This window comes from Alnus glutinosa, chromosome 2, assembly GCF_958979055.1.
Source record: "Alnus glutinosa chromosome 2, dhAlnGlut1.1, whole genome shotgun sequence".
Classification (NCBI taxonomy): Eukaryota; Viridiplantae; Streptophyta; class Magnoliopsida; order Fagales; family Betulaceae; genus Alnus; species Alnus glutinosa.
Window position 1 is genome coordinate 38,966,793 of NC_084887.1, and position 12,722 is coordinate 38,979,514.

The following is a 12,722-nucleotide window of genomic DNA, read 5'->3' on the forward strand; positions in this document are numbered from 1 at the left end:
GAGTGGCACTCAAGGTTGGACTTGATCAAACAATTAGGGGATGGCTTGTTATAATACTTCATGCGTTGGTCGCAAGGTTGTACCTAAGTCCTACGGGACGAGCAAACCCTATAGTAAAGGAGTTAAGTACGTGGATATGCCATATCAAACATATCTATGTCCAATGATATATCCATTATTCATGTATGACACATCAACATGATTTATGCCTCCCAAATGATGCATGACTTTCCCTAAACATAAATTTTACTCAAATGATATATTGCTTAAACATCGCATTTGAACTTTATTCCTATTAATATTTATAGATCAAAATGCAACTCTGTGCATATTTATAAATATGCATTTTTTCCATAACTATTATTAAAATTGGCTATTTATTGCTGCCATTTTTATTTATTAAGTTATGGACTTACATATTTCTTTTTCACTTATAAAACATTTTGGTTTTAAAGAGTATCTAGTTGACGTAGTGGAAGACTTGGTAACAACAATCAGAAGTGTCTGTATCTTCTGAACAAAAGATAAAACAAACCTGCATGTTAAAATAATGATAAACTTCATAAGAGTGTTTGAAAATTTTATCTGATTTGGAAGTAAAATCCTAAATTATAATAGTAAATAAAATCTCCAGCTTGACTGTCACAGATTTCCTTTCTAGAATATTCTTCATTAATGCACTAGCTGTATACAATCTACTTGTATATTTATTCTCAGTCTTGATTGCATTTCGGGATCGCTTGCACTTGGCAATCGTCTCTTACGTGAACCCTTCATATAAGAAACTCTCAAGGATCACTTCTCGAATATGTCTTGGCGATCAAGATCGCTGCTCAGATGAACACCACTCGGGAATGAGATATCGGTTTGGCGATCGCTCGAAATGCAATTAGGTGATCGCTTCTCGAGAGTGTCCTTCGCCGCTAGTACTATAAATGAGGCAGTTGGTACGAGTTTAGAGGCGGATTTAGTTGTCATTGAAAGATTTACTTTAGTCATGTAAGTGCTATATTATTAATTGTGCTTAGCGCTCTAACTGTGCAACTGTAATGGTTATTGTACCATTAGATAAAAAGGGAATATGGTGACATTGCAACCTAGGTTTATTTTCCATTGCAAATTTTACCCGATAATGAGTTAAACAACAAAATATAAAATACATTTTCAGGTACACTACGAGAAAACAGTTGAGATTAGATAATCTGATGCAACTCTCTTCTGCGTGTATACTAACATAGGCCCAAGCTTCTCTTTCAGGAAACAAACATTTGGAGGTAATCAAAGTTAATAAAGAAAGAGCGGATTTCCATAGGGGCAAGTTCCACCACTAGCTTTGCAGGGTCAACAGGCCCTCCTCTCACCACCTTCGGTTCTTCAGCAGGGCCTTCTACTTTCCAGGTCAACCTTTTCTTCTCCATCTCAGCTCGTTCTTGATTAGCAGACAAACTCATCTCTGTCACTTTACTAATCTGAAAAGAATAAAGAAGAACATAAAAATCACAACATGTTTGTCAATGACAACACCAGTTTAGTAAAGCACCTATTGTTCTTACCTTCTTGTTTGGAAACAGCTTCTTCAACTCCACACTTGCCATGACTGAATAGTCCTTGTCCTCTCCAATCTTTGCATACACCAAAAACCCACCAAGTCACGTGCTTAGAATATATATATGCATGGATGTACATGTGAAGCGTAATGCTGACTATTAATCAGTCACATGTAAGAAACACAATAGCCTCAGATGATATTCAAGTTGGTGCATAAAACAGTAGAAACAGTGCCAGGGATTTCATTTTGCAGGACTTGGTTCAGAAGCAACTGATCCATGGGGCTAAAAGTTCGGGCAGTGAGTCACATGTTGGAATGTCAGGATGTAGAATTTAGTTATTAAGATTAGAACTTTGGTTTGATTATAGTACATTGCAAGGCACTACCTCCACGTTCAGTGATATCCAATTCAAGATTCCTCAAAATTAAATTACAAAGAAACTTAACGAACGAGGTTGGGTACGAGATGAAAATTTCTGACCATGATGACAAGATAAACCAGAAGATAGCAGATACATGCACCTCCAGCCACATCGACTAGTGTATAAAGTCGAATATGCATGTGGAAGCAATAAAGTTGGAGAAAAAGAAACTGACATCCAATCATGGTTAGATTGAGAAAGTATGTTGTAACTCCACAAAAGAAAGAACCTACATGAAGAGCAATGTAATACAGCAACCTAAATACCAAACAAATTTTCTCAAATTTGTCCTTCAAATGCTTATCCCAGAAGATATTTTAAGATGGTATCTACTCAAAAAGAGCCACCAGTTTCAGTTATATAAGCAGATAGACACACCTCATACAAGTGAGCCAATCGAAGAAGTACTTTTCCATTTTCAAGTTCCTGAAATATTAAGAAATGAAGATATTTATGATCATCTCATTCTTCTTAACATCATCAGAAGCCAACTGTCAAGAAATGGTTCATTAAGGAATTTGCCCATTACCTGGAGGGTTATCACAGCAATGTTGTTTGGTAAAGCATAGGAAGGATCAATCGCTGAGAAAGTAGGTACATGGGAACTTATCCAATTATTTCCATCCTACAAAAAGGAAATCTGGTCACCTAAGCATTGTGGCCCTATGGCACCAAGTCAAAGTCATGATTTCTCTTTCACCTGCTCTGTGAAGGCCAAGAGAAGTGGAGAATATATCTCCTGGCCAACCGTGCGACGCCACTTGGCACCTTCTCCTACTTGATCAATTCTGAGGTAAAATTTCCCTTGGATCTGCGACACGGCCATAGATAAGTAAGAGGTGACAGGAGAGAGAGAGAGAGAGAGAGAGTGGGGGGCGGGGGGTTCACATAACTGGTTTCATCTTAATTTCAATCACACCATCTTTAAACAATGTTATAGTTTATTGTGACAGAACAGTAACCATAATCTGATGGTCTATTAGCTAACAGGCCATGTATTAACTGAATAAGAAACCATTAGAAAGAAAGAAGAATAGCTTTGATTAGGTAAAGCCTGGAAGGCAATGGCTCCTAATGACAGCCTGAAGCCAAAAACTATGAATAGTAGAGATCCTTCTTGGAGATTTGAAAATTGACCACATTATCAGGTGGAAAAATATTGATGATAGACCATCACTCGTGCTTGTAAGTAAATGGTAAGTATGCTTACAGTTAAACCTTCACATTTATCTAGGACACAAACTGTTTCATTTAATGCCTCACCAACACCTCTTGAATCATCATGAAGTAACCTCCTATGAAACAGAGAGGCATATTAGGGATCATGGCAATCCAAGAAATCCATTATACAAGTGAAATTGGTAACTATAAAATAAAAGTACGATTATCATAGAAAGCAGTGAGGGATATAAGAAACCTATGGAGCATCAGCTCTATTTGACCATCCACTAAGCTGGTTCCTCCCACTGAGCGGTCCACTAATACTGACAGTTCCGTGTTGCTATCTTGCACATAAATTCCAAGATTGATCTGGAAGTGATGGAGAAGGGTAAAAGGAGAAAAATTTGTTACGCAAAATAACTATTAAAGTATAAAATGAACAAATCAATCAGATGGAAGATAAATTTATAGAAAGATCTCTTCGCACACTTTAAAAAGAGGCTTAGTCCATTTAAATCCAGTATTCCTTAGAAAGGCAGCAAGCAAACCTGCTAGAAGTTGGTTTGCTTTTAGTTTCCAAATAATGCCTTTTTTTAGGGAGAAGGTGAACCAAATCATAACTTAACAGCTTTAATATGCCACATTGAACTCAAAACTGGTAGCTGATTTGCTTTTGGGGCTTCCAAGACAGCCCTTGAATATCTGGGAGGCAAAACTGCAATGGATACTTCTTTCCATTAAAACATCAAATTTCAAAAAGCATTTTTTTTCCTAAAGAAGAAACTAAAAGATTTAACTTAAGCAACCACTTGCTTAAGAACTGTTCCTTTTTTGTCCAAGAAAAGGGAGAAAAAAATTGGAGTGAAGATGTCCTGAAAGACTTGTTTATTTTGGAGAATGAACGAGAATGTCAACATAAGATAGGAAATGAGGGTGAAACAAGCTGGAATGTGAATATAAAAATGCACATATATTGATATATGTCTAACATTCTATATCATCCAAGGAATAAGATGCAGAACTAAATATACAGGGTAATAATTTCCAGCAACTGGTTGTTTCACTTGCAGGTCCCAGTCTGTCCTGAAATCTCGAACCTGCATATGAATTAGAAGAAGTATCAGGTTAATTAATCCCCTAGTTACAATTTTTTTAATCAATCTTATCCTGTATGTGTCTCATCCAAATATCACCATTGAAATTTTAATCCTTAATAATAGTCATAAAGAGCTTAAGCAAAAAACAAAAAAGAAGAAGAAGACAATAACTGTTGATTGTAAGATGTAGAAGGTACGAGTAACATTTTAAAACTTTCACAGCATTCCAATTATCACTATCGCAACTAAATCTTACAGGAATGGAACAAATCATAGAAACAGCGGGTATCAAGTATTGACATACACGTTTGATGAAATCACGTCCATTAGAATCTGTGTAGAATGTCTTATTGGTCTTCAATGTTGTTCTAATTTGAGTTGTGATTTCTTTCCCAATGCCATCATCCGCAGGTATAGGACCAATCTACAGTTCATGCACATAAAATAAACATATCAAGCATCAAAGTGATTAACTTACACTAAACTCAACTTCAAGCATCAAGCATCTAATAACCACAAGAAGGAAGGGAAAAAAAAATCCCAAAAAAAAATCAATTTACAAGAGGTGTTAACTTACACTAAACTCAACTTCAGCATGCTCCTTTCCCTTGAATACTCTGGTAATCTGCGCATACAAGCGGCACCATATTATGGAAGTAGAAGGCAAAAAATTCGTGGGTGGAAAAAAAAAAAAAAACAGATTCTTATTCTGCATAGAGTTATTGTTCTAAAATAAGTAAGAAAGTAGAATATAACTGCATCAGGATCTAATAGAACTGTCGGATCTCATTGCTTTCTCCTCCAATGCACCATCTTTTAAGTTATCTATTTAATGAAGCTGCACTGATAAACCTAAGAAAGGATCCTCATAAGACTAATCGAACCACTTACTTATTTCATATGTCACATACCCATAATTCCCACAGAAATTACTAGACATAATAGCCAAAAATTCACTCGTGAAAGCACCATCTATGTATACTTTTTCATCAGCAATGCCCACATGCAGCATTCTCAACGGTGGCTATCCTGAGACAGCAACTGTCAGCCTCTCATAACGAACTAGACTCACCAGTGACCCCACCTGAAATTCAATCAATTAAAGGCAGACTCCATAGAAGTAAGCCTGAGCCAGCTCAGAGCGGACTTCTCAAACACTTGCCAGCCAGCCCAAAGAAACATACGAAACAAAAAGTCCGTACGCTACCAACCCAATCCATGTCAACCATCAACCAAGGCCTGCTACATCTGTTAGTACCATCCACCACAAACTAGGAAAATGCCAATTCCATCCATGTCCATCTTCAATCTACTATTTCTACAAACAGATGTACTACTGCAAGAACACCTTCAAAACATGTGTTTTCATGTCTCACTCTAGACTTGATCACTATAACATAAAAGAAATGCAGCTGCATCTTCATGCCTTTGACACCATCACCAACCTATTGATATATGCCTTCAGAAAGTTATTTTAGATCAAAAAAAATATTTTTCAATATCATTTCATTGGAAGACAAAGTCAAACCAATGCAATATATACTTCTGCAGCAGAAATAGAAATGTTCATGACAAAAGTTGGTGCATTGTGTGTGTGTGAGCGTGGGCGTCCTTTTGACAAGTAAACAACCTGAGATATCCATGGGTTGAGTTGTTGGTGTACTTCATCTAGTACTGGGCCCCGAATAACAGTTAAAGGAACCTGGAACAAACATACATATTGACTTGAATTTAAGCACTTGATTTTTCATAAACAATAGATTTATAGTCATAGATATTTTTTATTCATGGGTGAAGTTTACATACCCCCCTCAAACTACCACCCAATTGACAATGTCCTTTCCAAATTACTAAAAATTGTCAATGTTCACCCCAATGATAAAAATACCCTTAATAAAATAAAATAATAATAATAATAATTTATTTTAAAAAAAACTAAAACTAAAACTAAAACTAAAAATTAAAAAATAAATACATAAAAACCAAGGGTGGCCACATTTAAAAATTAAAAGAAAAATTAAAAAGTTTTCGTTTTTTTTTCTTATTTTTTAAAAAATTAAATTTGTGTTTTTATAAAGAAATTAAAAAAAAAAAATTGTTTTCTTTTTTTAAAATAAAATTTTTAGTTTTTTTATAAAAAAAAATTATTATTTTCTTTTTTCTTTTTTTGAATTTATAAGGGTATTTTTATTTTATTGAAAAATTTGTAAAAGTCATTTTTGTCTTTTTGCTGGCTTTTGGGGGGTGGAGGCATTGACAATATTTTGGTAGTTTGGAGGGGACATTGTCAATTGGGAGGTAGTTTAAGGGGGATATATGGATTTTTCCCTTTATTAATCAATACAGCATTTGGAGGGTATTAAAAGAACATGATTACCAGGTGTTCAGATTTGATCGGAAATGTAACATTTGGACGAAAGACATATGCTCCAGAAGCCTTCAACAACAGGCAAAAATATAACAATGGTGATAAATCTTACAATTTCTTTCTCTACATTTGAAGCAAACAGAAATTTAATGCAAGCAATATAATAACAGTGGAGTAGTGATGTTTTACAAGACATATTTAAACTTTGATGTACACAAAGATTTGACTACCTGAGGATCTTCATCAGTTCCATCATTTCCAGAATAATAACTGTATGATTGCTCAGCAAAAGCTGAAACCTTCAGAATTACACACAAAAAGAAGAAGAAGAAAGCATTACATTAGTCATTCAAGAACATATAGAGAAAAAGACAAGGAATCTCAACCTATGATTGCAAGATAAACTAAACTATAATAACCATGTTTAATTTCTTAATCATAGTCTTGAAAGCAAATTGGGATGCAATGTATGCCAGGGTGAAGAGAAAGTCACATCAACAGAATAGATTAGAGCACTATGAAACTAAATCATCCACAACAGAGCATACCATATTTCTGCTATTAACATAATTTGTAAGTTTTCCTTCATCTGCAGAATAAAGTAGCTTCAAACTGCCTTGCCCAACTTCTATGGTATTATTTGTGCTTCCGTCTGATTTGTATACCATTGAGATGGTGGAACTAGGACCTTTATTTCAGTAAGTGGGAGGATGGAACATAATATTGTATGTCAGTAACCAGAAACAGCAGTTTCCTAAGTGGTCCTACTTTTTTAGGAACAGATAGTAGAAATGAAAAGATATAACTAACCTGTCTGTTTCGCAATTGAGACAATATAAGTGCTGAAACCAAGAGGTGGTACAGACGCTGGAAAAGCAAGCCAATACTTCAGTGCTCCATTGGGGGATTTACCTATATATGCTTTGACATAGTAATTTCTTATGCTCAAAGTGGCATTTGATAAAGGTAGAAGCTGAGATTCAATTTCCCTCCCATCAGAATCCTGAACAAAAACCTTCTCAGAAGAAACCTGTCGCAAGTTCAATTTTGCAGTCAGCTATAATATGAGTAAACTTCAAATCTTTTAGATTTGAAAGACCGCCATTTTTTTTTTCCTGAGAGAATGATTGCTATTCAGTATTAAGTAAATTCTAACCCTTACAAAAGGATAAGAGCTTCTACATAACAATTCCTTTTAGAAAAGAAAAAAGAATTATCTTTGCTCATGTGGAGGAGCTGTGGGCACATGTGAGCAAGTGCATGAGTGAGTGCTTACATGTGTCTCACAATTGAGCACATATAGAAAATCTGAGCTTGATTTCTGGGTTGTCATATAAAATAATAGCATAATTACTGAAACAAAAATTGGACTTAATGTCATCTGCAAGTTATCATAATGTCACATCAAAAACTTTGCTGACTCATTATAGAAGCAATGCTATTTGGGGTGCTTTAAGTGGCAGGGAGCAATGAACAATATCAATAAGATGCAGAAATCAGAATGAGTAAGTAATCATTAAGCTCAAAAAAAGCAACTTGGCATGTATATAATCACCATTAGATAAACAAAGGATGAAGAAAAATCTGAACACGGTGATAAAAATTGTGGAGCTTGATAATAAGTGCTGGCTTTGAAGCATTGATGGGAACAAAATTCGATTACATAAGAAAGCCTAAAGAAAATAAGCGCTCACAGGAATTCGTATCACTTCCTCCCTCCTCCATCCCAAGGAATTATAAACAACAACAACCTACAGTGGAGATAGAACACAAGACGATATATCAGTACGCAAGATCTAGTTATAATCTTCGATGCAAGAGAAAGTAAAAAAATTTAAAATAAAATGATACCCTTACCAAGCTTTTCCCATCTGACAATACTGCTTCTGATGGGGGACAGAAACTTATATTAAGAAGAGGACACTGCCACAGAGCAAAAATTTCCAAGTGACAGGAATCAGCAGAATATTTAACTCTAATATGATTAACAATTAAGAAACGGTTCTTGACTACAGAGTTTTACGACATACAAAAATCTCAATAAAAAGAATAATCTATAACACGATTCTTCTGCTGTAACATAAAACAGAGTCCACAAGCTATACAAACTTTGGAGTAAGGAACAAAAACAGTCTAATAGTATATTGCCTGCTGAATATTTGTGGTCGGATTCCCCTGTCTAGCACTTGATCTCGAGTCTGCCAAGAAAGCAAGTGAAGAGGAAACCAACTTCTCAGCCTGCAGAGAACAATAACTGGACAGCATTAGACTTTCAGATAAAACTTTCCAATGTAAACAATCATATTATATTGTTGGGTGTCAAACTAAGATGCACCTCTGTGTAGCCCATATACAATCGTTTTGCATAATCAGCAGCAACATGCTGTCTTTCTGTACCACTAACTGCATCATGATGTTGAGCCAGTGCCAAAGCATCAGCTAGTGCATCAGTATTAGGCCCGGAACTACTCCTGCCTTTGAAGAACTCCAATTGCCTTGCTGCCTATCGTAGAACAAGAAAGGCTTTACATGTTTAGAACTACCAAGAGAGCCTACCAGGACATAACAGGATCACTTATGTGAAGGAAAAAGGACAAAGATCTTACCAGATAGTAACCACTCATCATCCTGACATAACCTTTAAAGGCTGGCCTACTTGTAAAGTAACCAGTCCAATAGGCATTTGGATGATCTGCATACCTGAATATGGTTTATATTTTTAAATGCATAGTTCAGCAACTATAATAATAATAATAGAAAGAAAAAAGAAGAAGATGAGCATGGTGCCAAAATTATGATGTCAAACTCACGGGAAGAAATCTTCAGTCTTGCGAGGCCAATTTTCATTTGCTGCATATTTTGCATCAGTGTATATGGACGGGGTTGAATACAATGCATTGACACGCCCATCCTGAGGTTGTTCCAAAAGAACTTTTTAATAACTTTAGAACCCAAGGTCTAAAACAGTAATGGAAATGAAATAAACCTATAAAGCCATTAATAGAATGAAAAACGCACATCCATGTTCTTAGTATAGTCATCTTCAAGAAGGCTTATAAAAATGGAGTACCTCATTGACATAATGAATGAATTTGTCCATCTGCCTGAACCACGAATTCGCATATTGATAGCGAAAATCAGTCCCCATGGTCCACATGATATGATTTGTCCTGGTTACATTAGCCTAGGAAGAAAAAGAAAAAATAAGTCCACAAAATTTTCAGGGGGAAAGAGGGACTTCTTTCATGTACAGTTGGAGAAGCATTTTAAGTTCAATCACTTCCTGAACTTGAGATAGCACAATAACATTCATACTAACATTGATACTAACTGCAAATTTTCATTGCTTCAAGAAATGGAACCTGGAAATCACGTTCAATCTACTCTTCAGGGGGGGCTCATGGGTGCAGACAGAAAAAAAAAATATTCAAAGCAGAAGGAACATGAATATTAATGAGGTCATCATTCCTATGTTTTACCTGTGCTAAAGCAGCGGCGACAAAGTCATTGACTCGCTCTTGAACATTATAGTCAAACAGTAGAGTGTCATCCTTCAATCAAAAATATCATGTCAATAGGAGTTCCAGAGCGAAAATTCAGGGGCATCAGAAGTATCTTTTACAATAACCAAAAAAAAAAAAAAAACCTGGATTGGAGGGGAAACATCGTTTATCTCAAATGTGAAACCATCAGGAGGGTCATAATGCCTGGGGAATATCCCAGTGAATATCTGCATATGTAATTTGCAACAGCAGTCAAAAGAATGTATGAAATATCATCAAAGCAGAGTGCACAAAACAAGCAGAAAATTCTCATGTCAAACAATGTGAATGGCCAAACGAATATTACATCATGTCCCTAACCTGTGAAGATGAACCTAGGGACTTAGAACCCTGCCAAATAATCTCGAGACTCTTTTCGTTTAGTCGCTTAGCTCTATCTTGGTAATCAATTCGAGCAAAAAAGAGAGAATCAAATCCTAACTGCAACAGAAATACACGCACATAAGAAAGATAATGCCCACAATATAATAAAAACAAGCCACATGACTATGCCCTTGATTCAATTCTATGATGCTTTATATACATAGCTGCTATCAGATTGCAACGGGCAAATGCATACCTCTGCACCAAGTAAGTAAGCTTGCACAGCAGAATGCCCAAAGGGATCGATCTGCCAACCAATTCTAGGAACTTTACCAAATTCGGCTTTGATAAATTGATGCCCTAGAGTGGTCTGATCAATCAAGTCAATGTAATGTGGAGTAGCTTCGTCATGCATGCACATAGCCCCATTTCTTCAAAATCAAGAACCCAATAAACCAAAAAAGGAAAAAAAATAATAATAATAATTATAAATATATCATATGAGAAACAACATAATCACAAACTTCTACATCAAATTACGCAACAATTTCACGTTCTCATATATGATAAAACTACAACTCATAAAGCAAAGCACTGGCATATCAATTAGTTAATGAAAATCATACATGAACTCAAGCTGACCAGAGTTGACAAGCTCCATGACTTTGACCTTCATAGCCTCGCTTTGCTGTCTCCACCATCTCAGGAAGAACGCCTGAAAAGTTTTTAAACACCAGTAAACCCCAATAAACCCCAATCCTTCACATGCACTGTAAAATCCCTACCTTTGCTACAAACTCAAAAGCAAAACAAAAACAATTAAAAAAAGAAAAAAGAAAAGAAGAGAAGAGAATTATACCATCTCCACATAAATGAATTTCCGATTCTTATCATCCAACAAAGCCGAAATTACAGAGTCCAACACGTTCTGTACACACGCCCCCTACTCCGCCAACCCCAAAATTAATTTCTTTTAGCTAATACAAAGACTTAAAAATGGATCAAAACAATTAGACAAAGGAAAAATTGAATTGGAGTGTGAATTGGGAAAGGAGTAGTAGCAGTAGTGTACTCGAATGGAGTTGTTAGCGCCAACATAGTACTGATCGACGGTCTTAAGCCAACCCACGTCGTCGTGAGAGTGAGGGACCAAGTGGACGTTGATTTTTTCGGGGACGATTCTCTGGGTGGTGTTGTAAGCTATGTACTTGGACTCCGATGACAAGATTGCCGCCCAAGAAATGATGGCAAGGAACATGACGATCGCCATCGCTCTGGAGCTTGGTAATGCTCGGGACATCAGGAAATTTCTGAACAAGAAAGGTTCGAGTTTTCTTTACTTTGAAGAGCCGTTAAACTGGGCATTGAGATTTTGAGCATCACTTTTTTCTTCCTTTTGTACGTGACAACGAAAACGACGGTTGTCCGGAAGATGACACTGGACGAGCCTTCTAACCAGACCACCTTCACAAGGAACACAACCTTAATCACGCAAAAGTCAGAAATTGGTTTAGTTCCTTATCTTTAATAGCGTAACAAAACTATATCTTAAAGGAAGTTTATGTCTTTTTTAAGTCATTCTAAAATTTAAAAAGTACACATATTTTTCTTGAACTATTATTTTATTATTAATGTTCTTTTTAAATTATTAATTGTATCGATCTTTCTTTCTAAACTACTGAAAAATATCAATGTCTCTTCTTAATGACAAAAATATCATTTGTAAAGTTATTAAAATATTTTAAAAAAAAAACTAAAAGAATTATTTTAAAAAATCTATAATAATAAAAAGATACAAAAAAAATCTAAAATAAAAAATGGGTTTTTCTTTTTTCTTTTTCTTTTTTTTTTCTTTTTTCTTTTTAAAAATTTTCAGTTTTTTTTCCCCTTTTTTTCCTTAATTATTTTTAGTTCTTATTTTAATTTTTTAGTTTTAATTTTTTTTTTCAAATTTATAAGGACATTTTTGTCTTATTGAAAAAAAATTTATGGCCATTTTTGTTTTTTTTTTGTTGGTCTTAAGGGGTCATTGACATGTTTTGGTAGTTTGAGGGAGACAATGATACAATTGGTAATTTGAGAGGAACATTGACAATTGAATAGTAGTTTAAGGGGATATTCATTGGTACTTGTAGCATTTATTTTTATTAATTGTTTTCATCATCTTTAATGAATAAGCTCCACATCATCTTAGTACACATCTCTTAGTAAAATATTTAGTCCCCTAACATTTCGCTTTAAGTTTAAAATACCGTTAGA

General features: G+C 35.2%; 1 protein-coding gene across 2 annotated transcripts; it reads right to left on the reverse strand.

Annotated features, from left to right (window-relative positions):
- Positions 1-1,085: 1,085 nt before the first annotated feature.
- LOC133860092 (alpha-mannosidase At3g26720-like) lies at positions 1,086-11,971 on the reverse strand. Of its 2 annotated transcripts, none has more exons than XM_062295745.1 (29): positions 11,536-11,971; positions 11,323-11,406; positions 11,090-11,178; positions 10,720-10,894; positions 10,461-10,580; positions 10,244-10,327; positions 10,077-10,148; positions 9,668-9,781; positions 9,408-9,508; positions 9,204-9,297; positions 8,933-9,100; positions 8,746-8,835; positions 8,455-8,520; positions 8,292-8,348; positions 7,408-7,627; positions 7,146-7,285; positions 6,828-6,896; positions 6,607-6,666; positions 5,860-5,931; positions 4,807-4,854; positions 4,534-4,653; positions 4,164-4,229; positions 3,389-3,501; positions 3,182-3,266; positions 2,672-2,782; positions 2,501-2,596; positions 2,350-2,397; positions 1,554-1,622; positions 1,086-1,469 (listed from the first exon to the last, which is right to left on the reverse strand). In XM_062295745.1, exons 1-29 carry the CDS (start codon positions 11,761-11,763, stop codon positions 1,254-1,256), a joined length of 3,075 nt encoding a protein of 1,024 aa, XP_062151729.1. In that variant the 5' UTR covers positions 11,764-11,971; the 3' UTR covers positions 1,086-1,253. The 2 variants fall into 2 exon arrangements, with proteins under 2 accessions (XP_062151729.1, XP_062151728.1); XM_062295744.1 differs by having other exon boundaries at positions 4,155-4,229.
- Between the last annotated feature and the right edge of the window lie 751 nt (positions 11,972-12,722).

What these genes read in the sequence shown, in the direction of transcription:
- LOC133860092 (XM_062295744.1), bottom strand. Translation starts at nt 11,763, where the DNA reads ATGTCCCGAGCATTACCAAGCTCCAGAGCGATGGCGATCGTCATGTTC. An exon ending in CGATCAAATCTGAACACCTG is followed by an intron (nt 5,932 to 6,606) that starts GTAATCATGTTC and finishes TGTTTGTTCCAG; the next exon opens with GTTCCTTTAACTGTTATTCG. An exon ending in TCTTGGCCTTCACAGAGCAG is followed by an intron (nt 2,597 to 2,671) that starts GTGAAAGAGAAA and finishes TCCTTTTTGTAG; the next exon opens with GATGGAAATAATTGGATAAG.